Consider the following 24,129-nt stretch of genomic DNA (forward strand, 5'->3'; position numbering starts at 1 on the left):
ACCATGGTGTAGTGGAAATATGGTAGTAATATGTTATAAGGCAAAATGTATCATCCACATCAAATGTGTTGTTGGGAGACCAGGTCTTAATCTGCTTCTGGAATTGAGGTCAAGATGAGCAGGCAGTTCAGGTTACTGCTGAGAGATGCAGCTAGGTACATTTCTCCATTTGCTTCTGCAGGCTGCAAAGTGAAGAACAATCCAGGATGTACAAACAGGGCACACCAATTATTTGCTTTGGTATGCTCTGTTTTATTAGTTAAATAGAGTGTCTAGACAGACTTAGCTGAAGTTAGTTTCTGCGGGTGTTCTCTGGATTTCACTTGTAGTTCTCCACAAGTGTACTTACAGATGTGAGGTTGTTTAAAATTTTAAATTTAAAATCTCAATGCAAACTGGCAAAGCCAACATGGTTTCTAAAAGGAAAACCCTGCTTTACTAATGGAAACAGACCCTTTGGTCCAACCTGTCCATGCCGACCAGCTATCCCAATCCAATCAAGTCCCACCTGCCAGCACCCAGCCCATATCCCTCCAATCCCTTCCTATTTACATTTTTATCAATCGAAACTGCATCCCCATTGTAAGTGGTTAAAAGACTTAATAGCAATCTAACTTTGTTCAACACATTGCATCAGTTGTATGACACTTTGATCATTACTATAAATGTTGTGTCCTATGATCCTGTCTCACTAGCTACGTGATTAAGGTGCAGCACTCAAAGCTTGGACTTCCAAATAAACCTGTTGGATTATAACCTGCCGTTGTGATTTTTAATATGGTTCAAGAAGGTAGCTCACCATCACCTTCAAGGGCAACTAGGGACAGGTAATAATCACAGGCCAGCCAGCGACGTTCACATCCCACAAATACATTTTTAAAAGAAATAAGTCCTCTTCCCTACCAGATCATGCCAGCCTGCTCGGTTTAGTACACTTGGGTGAGTTAAAAATCCAGAGGGGGGGAATGGATTGGCCAGCAAATGGTAAAAGGTACACAAAGTACCACATTCTTCTCCGCTTTGCAGTCCCTGCTACTGCAGCCATCTACTTGTTAGTCTGTCTATATAGAGGCAGAGGACATTGTCTGTGACCATGAAGTGATGCCAGATGGTGTAACAAAGTTCCATGGATGAACATTTGCACTGAGAGCCTACTGCATCATAAGAAAGCAAAACAAACTATATATAGCAGTGTCATGCTGACACCTTTAGTCTTCTGCGTGAAACATCAGTATTGAGTTGTCAAGTAGTGTCTGGATCAGAGCAATATAATAGAAGAGATCACTGCGTTAGGACTGCCAGGAAGTCAGTTCCCCCAGCTCTGTCAATGCGCACAGACCTAAATACTGTCGTACCCCAGGGGGAGGGGGTGGCATAAATCAACAAAAGAAATGTAACAGCTACATATATAGAAAAGGCAGGAATGTAAAACAATTATTAAAATGCTTACTGAATTTCCCTTTCAATTTGTAGTTCTGTATTAGTGACAAATATCATTTAAAACTAATACAAAGATGACTAAATGAGATTTAAAATTTCCACAAATATTAAAATAAGGAAAAACAAAACAATTGACTTACAATGTTACTCTGAAGAAAGTTAATAGAAGCACTCAGTGTTACAGAAACATATTAAAAACAAAAAATTATTTCAAAACCATGCATCCATTTCTAGCTTCCTTTAATTGTTTTGGTATTTTACAAAAGGCTACTTAGAAACTCAAGAGCAAAACATCACAAAATGTCTTTTAAAAAGTAAATCTTATACACAACCTTTCACTATTCCAAATGACTCTAAATAAAATGATTGAAAGTAAAATATAATGCTTCAAATTATCAGAATATTACATTGGGTGTCTAGCTGCCAAGATCCATGTTTTCAATTGTTGTTAAGTAACGATCTCTCCTGAGTTAAAACAATTTGAAGACTAAAATGTTAATGCATTTTTTTGGAATGCCTACTAGTTCCAGTTAATTTATCACAATTAGCATGTTATTCTAGCAAAGCCCTCCAAATTTATTATTTCTTGTTTTTCTAAACAATATTTCAATGTGGCTCATGTATGAATTATGTGACATTCTGATTGCGTTCAATGAAGACATTCATACACGTTTTACATGAATTGGAAGGATGCTGCATTAAACTTAACTTTCACATTCAGACATTTTACTGATGTTTGCAGGAGGTAAACCAGCAAGATGAACGGACTGAACCTTTGCATTGTCAGTGTACAAATGAGATATGAACAACTTGTAGTTACAAATGAGAAATAATCAACTTGTACATTGTTACCTAGCTGAAATTAAATCATACCAATACAATGGTTTACATCGTTTTAATACTACTTTTCAAATACAAATTTAAATGAACTTTGAGGAAAATGTTATACATAACTGATGAGGTCCTCAACAAAAAATGTTCTACAAGATTCAAAAAAAGATGCAGGGAAAGCATACTGTTTTCCTAAAAAACCTTGTTTTCCAGTGATGTCTCCACTGCTCAGCTGAACAGCATGAAGCACCAGCACTGTAAACTATTCCACACTCATTTGTAAGCTGAGTTACCAGTGCACTAAAACAGGTGTTTTAATACATTAGTAACCATCAATAAAGTCTACATTGTAATTAATCCTTTTACTAAAAGTAAACGTTCAAAATCTTGAAATAGGAGGAAACTGAGTCCCAGTTTTAAGATTTACCTAGTGCATGTCCTGACATTGCTTGAAATGCAACCTCTCCCAAAAGTAAATTTAACTTTATTTTCAATACTCTGTATAGCTGTTAAACTGAGATGCTAGGAAGCACTTCATTAAAAAAAAATCAGCATATACCTTGACTTAATTGATAAATTATGTAAGTGGAATGTCAAGCTCCATTTGTGTACCATTTCAAGACTAACTGACATTTTAAATACATTGATAATATGGCACTTATTTTTAAAGATAATAGAACAAATTAGACAAAGGATGGCTCAAACACACAACTAAAACAGAAAAATACATGGCACAATAAATTAATTCACACAGAAAACAAGGAATGCATTTTTATTAAGTAACATCAGTCCCTAATATTGAGACACCTGTTGGTTTGGGCAAAATCAGCCTTGTGGAAGGCATAGAGAAAACAAGTTGATCAATTAATCAGTCTGGTGTATGAGAGTTACTTCACACCACAAGTGGGTTGTGCATGCATACAAACACACTTCAAAACTAAACAGCCAGCTATGATAACAAAATGTAACCACATCAATTAAAATATAAAATAAAAAATACAGAGTATCTAAAAGCGTAATCTCCATAGTTATTTTGACAGTTATTTAAAAAAAAAGTTGGCAAGAATTTTCTTTCCAAAGCTTTTCGGCAAAGCCCAAAACTTTTCAATGAAGTACTTAATAAAGTCCTAACCCTGTGAATTTGTGCTGTTGGATTAGAAGCATTTGCTTAATAGTAATACCATGGGAGTGAGTTCAGAAGAAAACTTATTCAAGTCAAATAATAGAAAGTTTCAATTGATGTAGTTCCAAAAGTTCTCATCATTCCAGTGATTGGGTTCTGATGACCACAGCATGACATTAGTAAGGAAGTTTCAGTAATAAGGATTTAGTGAATCAGTTAATCCTTAGCATGTGTCTGTCATTTAAATAGCTCGTGGCCGTTTGGGATTGATCTGCTTACTAGCCTGTTCTTCCTCTTGAAGAGCTGTACGGAAGGCTTTTACTTTATCTGTAAAAACAGAAGGTAAGTTTGTAACATGCTGTACTGAAGAACTAATTTTTTCACCAACTAAAAAGTAAAAAATTATCCCAACTTGTGTTCAGTAATACAAAGGAGAAACCTCTCCAAATTTATATTAAATGATGAAACTAACCTTGAATTAGAGTAATTATTTGTTTTGCTCACTGTATAAGGTAGCTTTGTAATACTGAATGATTAAAATGAGTAATAATAGATAGTGAACCCCTTATCAGATGCAAATAAAAATATGCAAAGCGATTTTGTTCATTTCTATGAAGACTAGAAATTATAGTGTTCCAAAATTCTACCTTAATTATTCATTGCTTTAACCAGCTAAAGCATGTTTGTGAACATTGGTTCTATTTGTTCATAAAATGTAAACATCACTAGCAAATCTACCATTTGTTTATGCATAACTGCCCTCAAAAAGATGATGGAAAATAATCTTCTTGTATCACTGTAGTCCACGTAATGAAGGTACTTCCACAATGCTATTCGGGAGGGATAGCAAGATTTTTAGCCAATGATAATGAAGAAATGACAAAACACTTTCATATCAGGGCAGAGAACCATAGGAGTTTAACTTGGAAATGATACTCCCTTAGTCCTTCTAAAAGTTAGAGGCTATTAGTCTGCAAGGTGGTATTAGAATCATAGAGATGTACGGGGCATGGAAACAGACCCTTCAGTCCAACTCATCCATGCTGACCATATATCCTAACCTAATCTAGTCCTATTTGCCAGCACTTGGCCTATCTCACCCTTTCCTATTCATATACCCACCCAGATGCCTCTTACATGATGCAATTGTACCAGTCTCCACCACTTCCTCTGGCAGCTCATTCCATACATGCACCACCCTCTGCGTGAACAAGTTGCCCCTTAAGTTCCTTTAAATTTTTCCCTTCTCAGCCAAAACCTCTGCCCTCTAGTTTTGGACTCCCCCGCCTTGTCTATCTGCCCTATCCGTACCCCTCAGATTTTATTGAAGATACCTTCGTGAGTTTGGTCTGTAATTGATAATGACATGCTGAAGTTAAAGGGAATGGATGTTGATGATAGATGAGGTGCAAATTAAGCAAGTTGGTTTGTCCTAAACAGTTTTTTGTTGGATCTGTACTTATCCAATACACTCTCTGACTTGTGCTATGTAGATGCAAAGAAAGCTTCAGGACGTCACAGATTCACCAGAATTCCCAATTTCTAACTGATTGTGCAGTATTTCATTAATATGGCTAGTCAACAGTAGCCCCGAGGATGTTGATGGCAGGGGAATTAGATGGCAGTGATGTTGAATATTATGTGGAGGTGTAGATCATTGGAGGCACTTGTGTGGTGTGGATGTTACTTGCCACTTTTCAGACCAAATATAAATGTTGTCCAAGTTTTGCTGTATTCTGGCATTGACAAAGGTGATAACATCGCTGGACTAATAACTAAGAAAAAAAACTAGATTTTTGATTTCAGATTCTCAGCACTCAAAATAATAGGCCTGGCAGCATATGTAAACAGAGGAACAGTTCACTTTTCCACCTTCAAACGAAAAGTCATATTGGACTCAAAATATTAACCTCACAGATGCTGCCAAACCTGAAGAGTACCTTCAGCACTTCCTGTTTTTATAATCCCAGACTAATGTCCTGAAGACATGGCTTCAAATCCCACCATAAAAGATGAAATTTGCATTTAATAAAAAAAATCTGGAATTAAAAATGCTTAGTCTAATTACTAAAAATCGCACAACACCAGGTTATAGTCCAACATGTTTACTTGGAAGCACTTCTTGTTTCAGCAGCAGGAAGAGCGGGAATTTAGAATAGTGGAAATGGCAGTTAGGGCAGTTGAATGTTCCTCCTACAGAACGTGGAGGTAAGGGTCACCACCAATGTCCCTGCTAACTGCATCTGCAGGAAGTGCATCCAACTCCACCTCCTCAAAAACCGCATTAGGGAGCTGGAGCTGGCTGAACTTCAGATCATTTGGGAGGTAGAGGAGGTTATTGAAAGGTGTTACAGGGAGGTAATCACATCTCAGGTGCAAGAAAAAGGAAGATAGGTTACCATCAAGGGACGGAAAGGGAACCAGGAAGAAGTGGAGGTTACCCTTGTGGCTGTTCCCCTCAACAAGTATACCGTTTTGAATGCTGTTGGGGGGGTACGACTTACCAGGGGTAAGACATGGGGCACAGGTCTCTGGCACAGAGTCTGTCCCTGTTGATCAGAAGGGAAGGGGAAGAGGAGCAGAGCATTAGTCATTGGGGACTCCATAGTTAGGGGGACAGACAGGAGGTTCTGTGGGAATGAGAGAGACTCATAGTTGGTGTGTTGCCTCCCAGGTGGCGGGGGGGGGGGGGGGGTAAGTGTGTGTGTGTGTGTGTGTGTGTGTGTGTGTGTGTGTGTGTTGCAGCCCCAAGTTGTGGTCCACATGGGTAGGAAAAGGGATGGAGATTTAAGGCAGACGTTCAGGGAGCTACAGTGGAAGTGTAGTGCTAGAACAGGAGTTGTTATCTCTGGTTTGTTACCCGTGCCACGTGCTAACGAGACGAGGAACATGGAGAAAGAGAAGTTGAACATGTGACGATAGAGATGGCGCAGGAAGGAGGGACTCAGATACCTGGATAACTGGGGGTCATTCTGGGGTAGGTGGGACCTCTACAATCAAGATTGTCTACACCTGAACTAGAGGGGTACCAATATCCTTGGATGGGGATAATTTACTAATGCTCTTCGGAAGGGTTTAAACTAATTCAGCAGGGGGATGGGAACCTAAATTGTAGTTCCAGTGTCCAGGAATTTGAGAGCAGTGAAGTCAGAAATGAGGTTTAAAGATCACAAGAGTTCACTGTCAAGCAAGAAGTTGGTTTGAAGTGTGACTACTTCAACACCAGGAGCATCCGGAAGGCTATTGCATGCCCTTGATAAGCATGGACCTGTCAGGCAGGGAGAACGTGGTCGAGCAAGGGAGCTGTGGTTTACTAAAGAAGTTGAATCTCTTGTCAAGAGGAAAAAGTGGCATATGTAAGAGTGAGACATGAAGGCTCAATTAGGGCACTTGAGAGTTAAAAGCTAGCCTGGAAAGACCGAAAGAGAGAACTAAGAAGAGCCAGGAGGAGACGAGAGAAGTCTTGGCAGGTAGGATCAAGGATAACCCTGAAGCTACGTCAGGAATAATGACTACAGAAAGATTAAGGTCAATCAAGGATAGTAGTGGGAAGTTGTGCGTGGAGTCAGAGGAAATAAGAGAGGCACTAAATGAATAATTTTTGTCAGTACTCACACTGGAAAAAGACAATGTTGTTGAGGAGAATACTGAGCTACAGGCTGTTAGGCTAGACTTGGTTCACAAGGAGGAGGTGTTAGCAATTCTGGCAAGTATGAAAATAGATAAGTCCCCTGGGCTGGATGGGATTTATCCTAGGATTCTCTGGGAAGCCAGGGAGGAGATTGCACAGCCTTTGACTTTGATCTTTGAGTCACCATTGTCTACAGGAATAATGCCAGAAGACTGGAGGATAGCAAATGTTGTTCCCTTGTTCAAGAAGGGGAGTAGAGACAACCCTGGTAATTTTAAAAAAGTGCAGCTTATTCCGATTGTGGGTAAAACGTTGTAAAAAGATTATAAGAGATAGGATTTATAATCATCTAGACAGGAATAAGTTGATTCGGGACAGTCAACACAATTTTGTGAAGGATACGTCGTGCCTGACAAACATTATTGAGTTCTTTGAGATGGTGACCAAACAGGTGGATGAGGGTAAAGAGGTTGATGTCGTGTATATGGATTACAGTAAGGCATTTGAAAAGGATCCCCACAGTAGCCTATTGCACAAAATACGGAAGCATGGTGATTTAGTGGTTTGGATCAGAAATTGGCTAGCTGAGAGAAGACAGAGGGAAATATTCATCTTGGAGTTCAGTTACTACTGGTGTACTGCAAGGATGTGTTTGAGGCCACTGTGTTTGTAATTTTTATAAATGACCTCGATTAGGGCATTGAAGGATGAGTTCATAAATTTGCGGATGACACGAAGGTTGGTGGAGTTGTGAACAGTGCGGAAGGAAGTTGCCGGTTACAGAGGGACATAGATAAGCTACAGAGCTGGGCTGAGAGGTGACAAATGGAATTTAATGCAGATGAGTGTGAGGTGATCCACTTTGGAAGGAGCAACAGGAATACAGAGTACTAGGCTAATGGTAAGATTATTGGTAGTGGAGATGAGTAGAGAGATTTTGGTGTCCGTGTACATAGATCCCTGAAAGTTGCCACCCAGGTTGATAGGGCTGTTAAGAAGGCATATGGTGAGTCAGCTTTTATTTCTAGAGAAATTGAGTTTCGGAGCCACGAGATCAAGCTGCAGCTATACAAAACTCTGGTGCGTCCGCACTTGAATTATTGCATACAGTTCCGGTCACTGCATTATTAGGAAGGATGTGGAAATTTTGGAAAGGGTGCAGCCGAGATTTACTAGGACGTTGCCTGGTATGGAGGGAAGGTCTTATGAGGAAAGGCTGAGGGACTGGAGGCTGTTTTCGTAAGACAGAAGGTGAGCGATAACTTAATAGAAACATAAGATAATCAGAGGGTTAGATAGGGTGGATAGTGAGAGCCTTTTTCCTCAGTGATGGCTAGCATGAGAGGGCAGAGCTTTAAATTGAGGGGTGACAGATGTCGGAGGTAGTTTCTTTACTCAGTAGTAGGGGCTTGGAACGCACTGCCTGCAACAGTTGTGGACTCGCCAACTTTAAGGACATTTAGATGGTCATTGAATAAACAAATGGATGAAAATGGAATAGTGAAGAAAAGATAGGCTTCAGATTGGTTTCACAGGTCAACGCAACAGAGAGCCGAAAGGCCTGTACAGCTCTGTGATGTTCTACAACCTGGTGTTGTGTGATTTCTAACTTCATCCATCCCAGTCCAACACCAGCTGCCCAACAACATAGTCGAATTGCGACCATGTACCACTATCAACTGTCATAAAAAACATTTGGTGCATTAATATCTTTTAGGGAAGAAAATCTGCCAACTTTACCTGGTCTGACTCCAAATCTAAAACAACATGGTTGACTGTTAAACATTTGGGCAATCAGACACAGGCAATAAATGCTGGCCAAGTCATTAACAAATAAAAATAATGTTAACTGTGTTTCTCGGCGCCTGTTTCTCAGTCTCTGCCCTTCAACAGTGATCCAGTGTCTTCAAAACCAATTTCAAAAAGACAGAATTTTATCTTTCTGCTCAGCACTTTGCAGCTTGTTGATTGTGATGTATTCCCCCAGCAACACAGCACACTGTCAGCTAAGTACATAAAAATTATATTAGAATACCTTTTATTTCAATATAATATAACAGTTGGTGACCACTCTTCCTAGGTATAGTCTTTATATACTGATTGATTGTGAATTACATTTCTTTAAACCTACCTCTCAGTTCAGTTAGAATCTCAACCTTCTGATCTAAAATAGCCTCTAGCTGTGTGGAGTACGCATCCACATCATAATCCACTTCTTCAGTCATTTCCAAAAGTGCTTTTTCATCCTCTAGCCACCGAATAGATTCCTGTAGATACAAAACCAAATCAATGTTGAGACAACACAACAAATACTTATCAACAAGTCCATGCTTACTAATCTTCAAAGCCCTGAAGCAGATATTTCAGAACAGTCACGTGCTTGAGTTGGTTCATGTTGTTAATTCTGTTATGGACTAAACCAAACCCCCACAAAACATGTCAAGAGGATAGCCTGGACACAAATTTTTTCTTATTTTAAATATAAATGCCAGGCATTGGGTTCCGGATGCAATTCGATTGGTCACATATCAGGCTTGAAGCTCAACACACTTTATTCATGCACAATGGTAAAGTATTAGCAAAAGAAAGAAGAATTGGAATAACTTAACTATTGGAAAACTTTAACTTTAACTTAGATTATTTAGCTACTAAACAGCAACGTTTCCAATAAAGTAATATCCCATAAATTCAGTGAAATAGATAGTCTCACATGTAATTCTCCAGTCCAGGAGGAAAGAATATCAAGAGCAAAACTTAGAGAGAAAATTCAAGCATTTTGTTGTAGAGGTGAGAGATGTATTGTAGCTTTCAAACTGATAGCTAAAGTAAAAGCCTGGTTCTGTCGGAGCCTGACCCCACTCATTCCTGCTGCTTCTAATGCTCCAAGTTTAAAAAGAACTCAAGGTCTCAAGCTGTTTATTGGCTTTGAACAGACTGCTCACCACCACTGTCCTCTCTTCATAAAGAGAAATGAGGGGAAAAAAAACCTCTTCAAGCCATAGTCACAATCCTTAAATAAAATAATTCAATTTATTCAAACAATCCAAACGTAATTTTACATGTCACAACTCGCCACACACAGTATTATCACACAAAACTGGGTTCACAGGATGAAGTGACTTATTAGCATATATTATATCTAGCAGGCTGCCACAAGGATCAATAGTTAGGCTGCAGCTATTTACAGGGCAAACTTTTACAGCGCCCACTGGAAAGTGTGCAGAAGGCAAATCTCTGTGCAGCCTTCTGCCACGCACTCCTGAACTAGTCCTAATTTTATGTAGGGAGGCTCACCTGCCCTCCACTAAATTAAGACCCTTAGGTGATCAACACAGCTAAACTGAGGTTGACAAGAGGACAGAGCAGGAAGACCAGCAAGTCATCATAATCAGGCCTCAGGTAGAAAGGTTGCTCCCTAAGGAGTCTGCTTTTCACATTAAGCATACTACTTCACCGATTATAAACCAACATCACCTTCCCCCAACGCATCACAACCCAATCCCCTAGCCTAGGTAATAGCTCCATGGCATATATAGAACATTACAGCACAGTAGAGGCCCTTCGGCCCTCGATATTGCACCGACCTGTGAAACCAATCTGAAGCCCATCTAACCTACACTATTCCATTATCATCCATATGTTTATCCAATGGCCATTTAAATGCCCTTAACGTTGGCGGGTCCACTGTTGATGCAGGCAGGGCATTCCAAGCCCTTACTACTGAGTAAAGCACCTACCTCTGACACTGTCCTATATCTATCACCCTCCAATTTAAAGCTATGTCCCATCTTGCTAGCCATCACCATCAGAGGAAAAAGCCTCTCCCTGTCCACCCTATCTAACCTTCTGATCATCTAGTATGTCTCTATCAAATCACTTCTCAACCTTCTTCTCTCATTACATAAACGAATCCTGCTTATAATGTATTTCACTGGTCAAATGCAATGCATTGAGGAGAAAGTGAGGTCTGCAGATGCTGGAGATCAGAGCTAGAAATGTGTTGCTGGAAAAGCGCAGCAGGTCAGGCAGCATCCAGGGAACAGGAGAATCGACGTTTCGGGCATAAGCCCTTCTTCAGGAATGAGGAAAGTTTGTCCAGCAGGTTAAGATAAAAGGTAGGGAGGAGGGACTTGGGGGAGGGGTGTCAGAAATGTGATAGGTGGAAAGAGGTCAAGGTGAGGGTGATAGGTCAGACTGGGGTGGGGGTGGAGAGGTCGGGAAGAAGATTGCAGGTTAGGAAGGCGGTGCTGAATTTGATGGATTTGACTGAGACAGGGTGGGGGGAGGGGAAATGAGGAAACTGGTGAAATCCGAGTTCATCCCTTGTGGTTGGAGGGTTCCTAGCCGGAAGATGAGGCGTTCTTCCTCCAACCGTCGTTTTGTTGTGGTCTGACGATGGAGGAGTCCAAAGACCTGCATATCCTTGGAGTGGGAGGGGGAATTGAAATGTTGAGCTACAGGGTGGTTGGGTTGGTTGGTCCGGGTGTCCCAAGCATTGAGCTTGGTGAAGATTAGTGGTAAAGTAAGCTGTGAAGTGGACACAAAGAAGCAGCAATAAAAAAAAGTTTAATTAAATCTGCTTTAAGAAATGGCAGTGAGCAATTCTCTTGAACTGCCACAGTCTGTATGGTGTAGTACACTATCAGTTGTAAAGTAGGGTTTTGCTGTGGAGTTTAAAAATAACACACTCTTGATTTTAATTAATGAAAGTGCAAGATTGCAGAGATGAGTGGCATGTTCCTATTTCCAACGTTACAGAGGAAAAGAGGAACACAGAAACAGGAGTAGGCCATTCAGTCCCTTGAACCTGTTCCATGATTCAATGAGATTATGGCTAATCTGTTCCTAACTCATAAATCGATCATTCAATAAAATTTAAAGCCTGTGCTGACCAATTTGTCACTGCTCTTGTATTTTCCATCATGATAACCACCATATTGGTAATGGGATTCTTCTTTGTGCCAAAAATTTCAACCGGCTAAAATAGTGTTTGAAATCAGTTTAAAAAAATGGACATGTAAGCACTGAGCAGAGATTCTTTTCCCTACCGAGAGTTTCTGTTTAACCTGAATTGTTTTTGGTGACATAAACTCCTTAAGTTTTAAGATAGCTATGAATAAGGATAAGCCAGGACCTTATGGGAAGTTAGTAAATTGGGGAAGAGCACATTAGAATCAATATTAGGGAAGAGCTAGGGAGTGTTAATTGGGAGGAGCTGTTATCAGGCACTGTCCACCCTATCTAAACCTCTGATTATCTTATATGCCTCGATTAGGTCACCTCTCAACTTTCTTTCCTCCAACAAACAGTCTCAGTTCCCTCAGCCTTTCCTTGTAAAGCCTTCCTTCCATACCAGGTAAAACAATGACTGCAGATGCTGGAAACCAGAGTCTATTCTGGAAAAGCACAGCAGTTCAGGCAGCACCCGAGAAGCAGTAAAATCGACGTTTCGGGCAAAAGCCCTTCATCAGGAATACAGGCAGAGAGCCTGAAGGGTGGAGAGATAAATGAGAGGAGGGTGGGGGTGGGGAGAAAGTAGCATAGAGTACAATAGGTGAGTGGGGGAGGGGATAAAGGTGATAGGTGGAAAAGAAAATAGGCAGGTAGGACAGGTCATGGGGACAGTGCTGAGCAGGAAGTTTGGAACTGGGGTGAGGTGGGGGAAGGGGAAATGAGGAAACTGTTGAAGTCCACATTGTTGCCCTGGGGTTGAAGTGTTCTGAGGTGGAAGATGAGGCGTTCTTCCTCCAGGCATCTGGTGGTGAGGGAGCAGCAGTGAAGGAGGCCCAGAACCTCCATGTCCTCGGCAGAGTGGGAGGAGGGAGTTGAAATGTTGGGCCACAGGCCGGTGTGATTGATTGGTGCGGGTGTCCCAGAGATGTTCCTAAAGCGCTCTGCTAGGAGGCGCCCAGTCTCCCCAATGTAGAGGAGACCGCATCGGGAGCAACGGATACAATAAATGATATTGGTGGATGTGCAGGTAAAACTTTGGATGTGAAAGGCTCCTTTAGGGCCTTGGATGGAGGTGAGCGAGGAGGTGTGGGAGCAGGTTTTGCAATTCCTGCGGTGGCAGGGGACGGTGCCAGGATGGGAGGGTGGGTTGTAGGGGGGTGTGGACCTGACCAGGTAGTCACGGAGGGAACGATCTTTGCGGAAGGCGGAAAGGAGTGGGAAGGGAAATATATCCCTGGTGGTGGGGTCTGTTTGGAGGTGGCGGAAATGTCGGCGGATGATTTGGTTCAATAAACACCAACACACCATATGCCTTCTGAACCACTCAATCAATCTGGGTGGTAACTTTCAGGGATTTATGCACCTGGACACAGATCTCTCTGTGCATCTACATTGCCAAGAATTTTACCATTAGCCCAGTACTCTGCATTCCTGTTACTTTTTCCAAAGTGAACTACCTCACACTTTTCCACATTAAACTGCCACTGCTTTGCCCAGCTCTGCATCTTATCTATGTCCCTCTGTAACCAGCAACATCCTTCTGCACTATCCACAACTCTGCCAACCTTAAGTATCATCTGCAAATTTAATAACCCATCCTTCTACACACACATCCAGATCATTTATAAAATTGACAAACAGCAGTGACCCCAAAACAGATCCCTGCAGCACACCACTGGTAACTGAACTCCAGGATGAACATTTCCCATCAACCACCACACTGTCTTCTTTCAGCTAGCCAATTTCTGATCCAAACCACTAAATCACCTTCAATTCAGAAATTCCAATAGCCTACCATGTGGTACCTTATCAAATGCGTTACTGAAGTCCATATTAACCACATCAACCATTTTACCTTCATCCACCTGTTTTGTCACTTTCTCAAAGAACTCAATAAGGTTAGTGAGGCATGACCTACCCTTCACAAAACCGTGTTGACTCTCCCTAATCAAATTAGTCCTTTCCAACTGATTATAAATCCTACCTCTTATAAGGTTTTTCAACATCTTACCCACAACCAAAGTATGGCTCATTGACCTAAATTACCAGGTTTGTCCCAACTCCCATTCTTAAACAAAGTAACCCCACTTGCTATCCTCCAGTCTTCTGGCACTGCTCCTGTCGGCAATGATGACAAAGATCAAAGCCAAAGGCTCTGCAATCTCCACCCTGGCTTCCCAGAGAATCCGAGAATAAACCCCATCCGGCACAGGTAGATTTTCAGATATTCCAAAATGGCTAAAACGTCCTCTTAGTCATCTGCAAACCCATTTAACCTTGTAGTCTGTATCTCCATATTCTCACTAACATTGCCTTTTTCCAATCTGAATACTGATGAAAAGTATTCATTAAGCGCTTCTCCTATGTCCTCCGATTCCACACACAACTTCCTACTACTGTCTTTGATTGGCCCTAATCTTACTCTAGTCATTCTTTTGGTTCTGATATACCTACAGACGTTGGGTCTCTTGAAGAGCACGAGGGTGGATAAGTCCCCAGGGCCTGATGCTATCTACCCCAGGTTATTGAGAGAGGAAAGAGAAAAAAAAAGATTGCTGGGGCTTTGACCAAGATGTTTGTATCCTTACTAGCCACTGGAGAGGTCACAGAGGACTGGTGAGTAGCGAATGTTATTCCTCTGTTCAAGAAGGGAAATAGGGTTAATTCAAGGAACTACAGACCAGAAGCTATCGGAGAAAATTCTTAAGGATAGGATTTACGCAGATTTGGATAAGCATGGCCTAATTAGAGACAGTCAGCATGACTTTGTGCAGGGCAGTTCATGTCTTACTACCTTGATTCAATTTTTGAGGAGGTAACAAAGGAGGTCAATGAGGGTAAAGCAGCGGATGGTGTTGACATGGATTTTAATAAGGCTATCAACAAGGTCCCTCATGGTAAGTTCACCCAAAAAATTAAGATGCATGGGATCCACACGGATTCAGAATTGACTTGTCGATAGAAGAAGAAAGTGTGGTGCTGGAAAAGCACAGCCAGTCAGGCAGCATCTGAGGAGCAGGAGAATAGACGTTTCGAGCATAAGCTTTTCATCAGGAATGTGTTTGGGCCCAAGGGGGCTGAGAGATAAATGGGAGGGGGAGTGGGGCTGGGATTGTAATAGGTCGATGAGGGTGGGGGTGTTGGTGATAGGTGTTGGTGATCCCTCCAGACCTACCCCTCTCTGTGGATGAAAGATCAGTCCTCAGCAGAGGCCTCACCTTCATTCCCCTACGCTCTCGGATTAACGAGTTCAACACACGGCGTGACAACGAACAATTCTTCCGCCGCCTTCGCCTCCGCGCCTACTTCTTCAACCAAGACTCTCGCCCACCCTCTGACAACCCCTTCTCACGCCTCCAACACACCCCATCCACCTGGACACCCCGTGCTGGCCTCCTACCTGCCCTCGACCTCTTCATAGCCAACTGCCGCCGCGATATTAACCGCCACCTGAACTCCCCCACCCCTCTCACCCACTCCAACCTCTCACCCTCGGAACGCGCAGCCCTCCACTCCCTCCGCTGCAACCCCAACCTCACTATCAAACCAGCAGACAAGGGAGGCGCGGTAGTAGTTTGGCGCACCGACCTTTACACCGCTGAGGCCAAACGCCAGCTCGCAGATACCTCCTCCTACTGCCCCCTTGACCATGACCCCACCCCCCACCACCAAACCATCATCTCCCAGACCATCCATAACCTCATCACCTCGGGGGATCTCCCATCCACCGCCTCCAACCTCATAGTCCCACAACCCCGCACCGCCCGCTTCTACCTCCTGCCCAAAATCCACAAACCTGACTGCCCCGGCTGACCTATTGTCTCCGCCTGCTCTTGCCCCACCGAACTCATCTCCACATACCTCGACACGGTCCTGTCCCCCTTAGTCCAAGAACTCCCCACCTACGTTCGGGACACCACCCATGCCCTCCACCTCCTCCATGATTTTCGCTTCCCCGGTCCCCAATGCCTTATCTTCACCATGGACATCCAGTCCCTGTACACCTCCATCCCCCATCACGAAGGACTCAAAGCCCTCCGCTTCTTCCTTTCCCGCCGTACCAACCAGTACCCTTCCACTGACACCCTCCTTCGACTGACTGAACTGGTACTCACCCTGAACAACTTCTCCTTCCAATCCTCCCACTTCCTCCAAACGAAAGGAGTAGCTATGGGCACCCGCATGGGCCCCAGCTATGCCTGCCTCTTCGTAGGATATGTGGAACAGTCCATCTTCCGCAACTATACTGGCCCCACTCCCCACCTTTTACTCCGCTACATCGATGACTGTATCGGCGCCACCTCGTGCTCCCACGAGGAAGTTGAACAGTTCATCCACTTCACCAACACCTTCCACCCCGACCTCAAATTCACCTGGACAGTCTCAGATTCCTCCCTCCCCTTCCTCGACCTTTCTATTTCTATCTCAGGCGACCGAATCAACACGGACATCTACTACAAACCAACCGACTCCCACAGCTACCTGGACTACACCTCCTCCCACCCTGCCCCCTGTACAAACGCCATCCCATTCTCCCAATTCCTTCGTCTCCGCCGCATCTGCTCCCAGGAGGACCAGTTCCAAAAACGTACAACCCAAATGGCGTCCTTCTTCAAGGACCGCAAATCCCCCCCCCGACGTGGTCGACGATGCCCTCCACCGCATCTCTTCCACTTCCCGCTCCTCCGCCCTTGAGCCCCGCCCCTCCAACCGCCACCAGGACAGAACCCCACTGGTCCTCACCTACCACCCCACCAATCTCCATATACAGCGCATCGTCCGCCGTCATTTCCGCTACCTCCAAACGGACCCCACCACCAAGGATATATTTCCCTCCCCTTCCATATCAGCATTCCGTAAAGACCACTCCCTCCGTGACTCCCTCGTCAGATCCACACCCCCCACCAACCCAACCTCCACTCCCGGCACCTTCCCCTGCAACCGCAGGAGGTGCAAGACTTGCGCCCACACCTCCCCCCTCACCTCCCTCCAAGGCCCCAAAGGAAACTTCCATATCCGCCACAAATTCACCTGCACCTCCACACACATCATCTATTGCATCCTCTGCACCCGATGTGGCCTCCTCTATATTGGGGAGAAAGGCCGCCTACTTGCGGAGCGTTTCAGAGATCACTCTGGGACACCCGGACCAACCAACCCAACCACCCTGTGGCTCAACACTTTAACTCCCCCTCCCACTCCACCAAGGATATGCAGGTCTTTGGACTCCTCCATCGCCAGACCACAACAACACGACGGTTGGAGGAAGAGCGCCTCACCTTCCGCCTAGGAACCCTCCAACCACAAGGGATGAACTCGGATTTCACCAGTTTCCTCCTTTCCCCTCCCCCCACCTTGTCTCAGTCAAATCCATCGAACTCAGTACCGCCTTCCTAACCTGCAATCTTCTTCCTGATCTCTCCGCCCCCACCCCAGTCTGACCTATCACCCTCACCTTGACCTCTTTCCACCTATCGCATTTCCAACGCCCCTCCCCCAAGTCCCTCCTCCCTACCTTTTATCTTAGCCTGCTGGACACACTTTCCTCATTCCTGAAGAAGGGCTTATGCCCGAAATGTCGATTCTCCTGTTCCCTGGATGCTGCCTGACCTGCTGCGCTTTTCCAGCAACACATTTTCAGCTCAGTGTTGGTGATAGGTCAGACCAGATAGGTGGGAAGGAAGATGGACAGGTCGGACAGTTCAAGAGGGCAGTTCCGAGTTGGAGGCTTGAACCTGGGACAAGTTTGGGGGAGGGGAGGTGAGGAAATTGGTGAAATCGAAGTTTGATACAGTGTGGATGGAGGGTCCCAAGGCAGAAGATGAGGCGTTCTTCCTCCAGGCTTCGGGTAGCTATGATTTGGCAGTGGAAGAGACCCAGGAATTGCATGTCCTTGGCAGAGTGGGAGGGGAAGTTGAAGTGTTTGGCCACGGGTGATGGGGTTGTTTAGTGCATGTATCCTGGAGATGTTCTCTGAAACATTCCGCGGGTTGACATCCTGTCTCCCCAATGTAGAGGAGACCACACCTGGACTACACCTCCTCCCATGCTGCCTCCTGTAAAAAGACTATCCCTTCCTCTCAATTCTTCCGCCTCTGCCGCATCTTACTCCCAGGAGGACTATTTCCACCATAGAACATCCTAGATGGCCTCCTTCTTCAAAGACTGCAATTTCCCCTCCCACATGGTCATCGATGCCTTCCAGCGCATCTCCTCCACTTCTGCCTTTGAACACCACTCCTCCAACCAGAACAAGGACAGAACTCTCCTGGTCCTCACCTTCCATCCCACCAACCTCCGGATGTAATGCAACATCCTCTGGATGTAAAGCATCATCCTCTGCCACCTACAAACAGACCCTATCACCAGAGATATATTTCCCTCCCCATCCCTATCTGCATTTTGCAGAGACCACTCCCTCTGCGACTCCCTTGTTAGGTCCATGCCCCCCAACAACCTACCTTCCGTCCCTGGTACCTTTCCTTTCCCCACAAGAGGTGTGAAACCTGCGCCCACACTTCCCCTCTCAACTCCATCCTGCACTTCCACACATGCAATCTACTGTGTCCATTGTTCTCAACGTGGTCTCCTCTACATTGGGGAGACAGGACGCCAACTTGCAGAAAGTTTCAAAGAACATTTCTGGGACACACGCACAAAACAATTCCACCACCTTCGGCTGAACAGTTCAACTCCCGCTCCCATCCCCCCAAGGACATGCAAGTCCTGGGCCTCCTCCATTGCCAACTTCTAGCCACCCAACGCCTGGAGGAAGAATGCCTCATCTTCTGCCTTGGGATCAATGTGGATTTCACCAGTTTCCTCATTTCCCCTGTCCCAGCCTTATCCCAGATCCAACTCGGCACAGCTCTCTTGAACTATCCTACCTGTCCATCTTCCTTCTCATCTATCCACTCTACCCTCCATTCTGACCTATCACCATCACCCTCCACCTTCAGCTATCTATCGCATTCCCAGCTATGTTCCCCCCAGCCCCACCCTCTTCTCATTTTTGCCCATAGAAGGCAGCGGTTAGTGGTGGAAGGTTGATTTTCAGGTTGGAGATCCGTGACTAATGGTGTTCCGCAGGTGTAAGCAGCATATAGATCAGTTGCAGACACAGACGGAGAAACGGTAAATGGAGTTTAATTCAGCTGAGTGAGAGGCGCTTTGGGAGATGAAAAGTTAAAAGGAAAGGTATACAGCTAATGGCAGGACCCTGAACAGCATTAATGTATAGAGGGATCTTGGAGTTCAAGTCCATCGTTCCCTGAAAGTGGCCACACAGGTAGATAAGGCGGCGTATGGCATGCTTGCTTTTATTGATTGACTGGGGAACTGAGTACATTAGTCAGAATGTCATGTTGCAGATTAGGCCACACTTATTATATTGTGGGTGAGAGGAGAAAGACATAAAAGAGACCTAAGGGTCAACTTTTTCAAACAGAGGGTGGTAAGTGTATGGAATGAGCTGCCAGAGGAAGTGGTGGAGGCTGGTACAGTTGCAACATTTAAGAGGCATTTGGATGGGTACATGAATAGGAAAGGTTTGGAGGGATATGGGCTGGGTGCTAGCAGGTGGGACTAGATTGGGGTGGGATATCTGGTCGGCATGGACAGGTTGGATCATGCTGTACATCTCTATGACTCTATAATTCTGGTCACCACACTACAGGAAGGATTTGGAGGCTTTGGAGAGGAGAGATGATCAGAATCTTCTTCCCAGAGTTGAAATGTCCAAAACTAGGGTGCATTTTAGGTGACAGAGGGGAAAAGTTCAAAGGAGATGTGAGGCGCAAGTTTTTTTTTTAAACAGAGTGGCAAGGATCTGGAACGCACTGCCAGGGATGGTGGTAGAGACAGATAAAGGACTTTCAGATAAGCACATAAATATGCAAGGAATGGAGGGATATGGACCAAGGGCAGGCAGAAAGGATTAACTTAATTTAGCATCATGTTAGGCACAACATCACAGGTCAAAGGGCCCATTCCTGTACTGTACAGTTGGGTATTCTATAAAACAAAAGTTTATCCCAATTATGCCATACTACTATGAGCTCTTGTTTGCTATGTATCAATTTACATTCAACTCAATGTACCATTAATTTGGTAGGTTGCTTGGTCAAACTGCTATCTATTAAAGGACATGCTGGAATGAGACTATGTCAAGCCAGCTTGCAGTAGAGTGGGAAAGCTAGGTCACAAACCGGTGGAGACAATAATTTCCCAGTATTAAGGTCACAAAGCATAAAAATGTAGTTTAATGAGAGTGAAAAACCAATTAACCTTCAGAAATTGATATCATTGTATGAAAATTCTTTTAGAGTTATATTCTCTCCAAATAATTTCATACCTGGAATATCGCTCTGTGCTCTTCTACAACCTGTTCTTCCATTTCCACCATTTGAGACACTGCTTCATGGAAAGTGAATAGCTGAGGTGAAACCTCCTCCTCCTCAAAACACAAGCAATAGGCTGAATCAGCAGGAATGTTTTAAAAACATATTTTACTTTAATACAGAGAACAAAACTTAGAAGCAGTGCTTTGTCATATGCAATCAATTATAAACAACAATAAGATAGAAATGCAGCTCAAAAATATCTATAGACACACAAGAATATACACATTCTCTTTAGATCTGGCAAAGTTAAAGGAAAGATTTGATAGTGATATTTGAAATTGTGGATATTTTTGATAAGAATACATACAAATAAACTATTTCCAGTGGTAGGAATAACAACCAGAGAACAGATTGACAAAGAATGAAAGGCAATATTTGGAAACTTCTTTCTACATCTTCGTGATCGGAATATACTGCTTAATTGATAAAGTGATGGTGAAAGTAGATGTAAGCAGTCTTAATACTAAATTTCACAAATCAGTTAGATAACAGCAATAACGTAAAAGACTAATAATGGAAAGAATGGGAAATTCAACTAAGTGGACAGTTTTCAAAGAGCCGACACCGATATAATTTACTAAATGGCATTCTTCTAATGATGAGTGATAGTAAAGCCAAATCAGTAAGGAGAGAGCACATGTGGAATGAGATACAGACAGAGGGAATTTGGAGCACAGAGGGAATTTGATACAAAGGGGAAGAGATGCTTTTTGCTTTAGTTTTGATTTATGGTTTGTAAGGACTGTATTCTGTAATAATGAGGACCAGGCAATAAGGGCCCCAGAGGGCATTTGGTATTATTTGATATTAAACCTCTTCCAAATTTATTTGAAGGGTTTAGCAACAAAGCTCAAAGTCACTCTCCCTGCTCTGTGGAAAGCAGGAACATTTGCAATGCCTAAGGCCACAATGTGAGTGTCATCTCCAGCTGCAATTCCTGAAAGCTTGGGTTTTAGAGATGGAGTGACAGCTGGGACACTGCAAAAGTACAAAGTATTGTGGCTCGCACGTACACAGAGGGGATCACACAACAGGCTAAGACTCCACAAGCAGGATGTGAGTGAGTAACCAGGAGGCACAGCAAGAAGACCAGGCAGGTAGTAAAGGAGTCTCCTGTGGAAATTCCCCTACAAAACACATATACCACTTCGGATACTATTAGGGCGGGGGATGGCATCTCAAGGGAAAGCAGCAACAGCCACATTTGTTGCATCACAGTTAGGTCTCCTGCACAGGAGAGGATAAAAGTATGGAAATGTAATACTTATGGGGTATTTAATTGGAATGGAAATAGATAGGCATTTCTGTGATTGTTAACAGGATCCCAGGATGGTATATTGCCTCCCTGGTGCAGGGCCAAGGATATCTCTCTGATCATCTCTGGGACATCCTGGGAGGTGAACAGCTAGTGGTTATGGTACACATTAATTTGCATAATAAAAGAGGAATAAGGGACCAATACGTTGAAGAACCAACTAACGAACAAACCATCTGAGAGTGAGTACTGTGTAATGAGAAAGGTAGAACTGGCAATCTAGTTATATGAGCACCTTGGAAATGACCATAAAGTGACAAATTCTTCATTAGGATAAAGAGTAATGCAGTTGATTGAAACTAGGTCCTTGGAATCTAAATAGAGGAATCTTCAATTGTATGAAATGCAAGTTGGCGATGATGGATTGCAGAATGTTATTTGAAGAGGTGACAGTGAAAAGGTGAAAGCAAACATTTAAAGAGCACAAGGGTGAATAGCAATAATTGTTCATTCTTGTCTGGCACAAAAGTAAGTTAGGAAAGGTGGCCAAACCATGGTTTACAAGAAATATTAGAGACAGTATTAGGTACAAAGCACACAAATTGGCCAGAAAGAAAACAGATTGGGAGCAGTTTAGAATTCAGTAAAGAAGGGTCGATTAAAAAGGGAAAACACAGAGTACAAGAGTAAGCTTGCGGAGAACATGAAAACTACCTATATAAGTTTATTTGGTTATGTGGAGGTGCACAAACCATTTGCATGTTTGAAAACTGCTGCATTTTGAGCTCAACTACGCATCATCTCAGTCACCAGGGGTTTTGGTGGGGGAGCGGAGATGTTGCTGATTTCTACTGCCAACTAAGTAAAGAACAAGTACCTTCTAATCCTGTTAAAATGGATATTAGTCTATATCCTGAATGTCCAATTACGTGCCCTCATACTTTCTTTCTCTAAGTGTATGTGTACAGAAGAAGAATTTTACTGATATTAACAAGAAACTATGCCAGATTTTTGCTCTTGCCCAAAGCAATTTTAATTTTGAAAATTATTTCTCAAATTATGCTTTGAGGTTCGCTAAAGAACTGGCTGCATTCTCATTGACAGAGGTGGTAGTAATCACAGTAATTCTACGTGGAGGTAGGTTTCTAGTGAACTCCCATGGGGCTTATTTTAGAACTACTGCTGCATTCTTTTCTATTTATAATAATGATCCAAAGAACTGCCTGCAAGCTCATGTTGACTTTTGTTATGAAGATGTGGGTGTACTGTACCTTTTAAGTTAAAAGCTAGCAGAACTACCTGATAGCACCAAGTGTTCTGAACCAGATATAGTGTAATCTTTTAGTCCAGCAGTTGGTGTAGCTAGTTGCCTGGAGACAAAAACAAATTTGAATTAGACCAATCAGTTTAAATTATAGACCAAAAAAAACCAAACTCCAATCAAATTTGAATTGAGTATATTGACAATTAAAAGCCAATGACCTTATCCGATGCTTTGGGGATATAAGACCAGGAAAAATTGAACAGTTGGGGGAGAACTGCCAAAAGACCAATAGATGTAGGCTGCTAGTTAGAACTCAGAGGTGTCTGTCCAGAGAAGGAGTTTACACAGAGAAAACATCAACACCAACCTGGAGAGTAAATCTACTCAGGAAGATATAAAAGACAAGATTTGATCGCTGGCTGGTTTTGAAATTTGAATTTTTCAGTAATTCTTAATCGAAGGTTTTATCAGACTAGTATTATTGAAGGGAAAGTAAAAGATAGGTTAGAGGTAAATAGTTGCTAGTTAATTATTCTTGGTTATACTTTAAGAAATAAAGTTGTTAATTTTTACTTTAAATGGCTTTGGCCTCTTGAATTTTCACAGATTACTACACGGGATAAATCTTTTCTGTCTTGCTGCTTTAAATCAAGCAGGAGGGTTTACCCCATGAAGTAACAGTTTGGGGGCTCATGTCGAGATTTGAACTGGTTTAGACAGGTTTGAATAGATTTAGGGGTACAAAAAATCCTAGCAGATTTAAGCACTTGCAGGTTAGTGTCCTCGATCTCTAAATAAAATATAGGTGAGGCAATTTGTTTAATTTCGGTGACTTGTGGTTGACTAAAAGTGAGAAAATGGCTCTTAAAATTGCTGACGAGGTTCTGGGATTTGAAGATAATTCTCAAACTTGCTAAGAAAGTTGTGAAGGAAAGAAAAAGGCCATACTTATAGAATTAGCAAATGAAGTTAGATTTGGGTTTAACCAAGGACAGAAGTAAAGCTCAAATTGTAAGAGAGTTACTCAAACACTCAGGTGTATCAAAGAAACAGACAAGTGCAGTAGAAGTAGAAAAATTTAAATTACAATTGAGGAAAATGGAGTTAGAAGATAAACAATGAGAGATTCTTAGCTGAGCAAAGAGAGAGAGAGAAGAAAGGGAGAGAGAAAGAAAGAGAATTTGAACTTGAGAAGTTGCGACTTAGCAAAATCTAGTTAATAGAATGGAG

At 43.0% G+C, this 24,129-nt stretch overlaps 1 protein-coding gene across 4 annotated transcripts in view; it reads right to left on the reverse strand.

Moving 5' to 3' along the window:
• Positions 1-1,663: 1,663 nt before the first annotated feature.
• The window catches only part of LOC122554955 (kinesin-like protein KIF2A), a 144,695-nt gene continuing 122,229 nt past the window's right edge, over positions 1,664-24,129 (reverse strand). For 3 of the 4 annotated variants that reach the window (XM_087988695.1, XM_087988703.1, XM_087988707.1), the window contains 3 exons: positions 20,332-20,433; positions 9,157-9,292; positions 1,664-3,721 (listed from right to left, as the gene is read on the reverse strand). In XM_087988695.1, coding sequence (XP_087844821.1) covers positions 3,636-3,721; positions 9,157-9,292; positions 20,332-20,433 — 324 coding nt within the window. In that variant the 3' untranslated portion in view covers positions 1,664-3,635. The remainder of the gene's footprint in view (positions 3,722-9,156; positions 9,293-20,331; positions 20,434-24,129) is intronic. The other variant, XM_087988701.1, reaches the window with a different exon arrangement.

The sequence above is a fragment of the Chiloscyllium plagiosum genome, unplaced genomic scaffold (assembly GCF_037043375.1).
Source record: "Chiloscyllium plagiosum isolate Xiang-an unplaced genomic scaffold, Cpla_swu_hap1 HiC_scaffold_1, whole genome shotgun sequence".
Classification (NCBI taxonomy): domain Eukaryota; kingdom Metazoa; phylum Chordata; class Chondrichthyes; order Orectolobiformes; family Hemiscylliidae; genus Chiloscyllium; species Chiloscyllium plagiosum.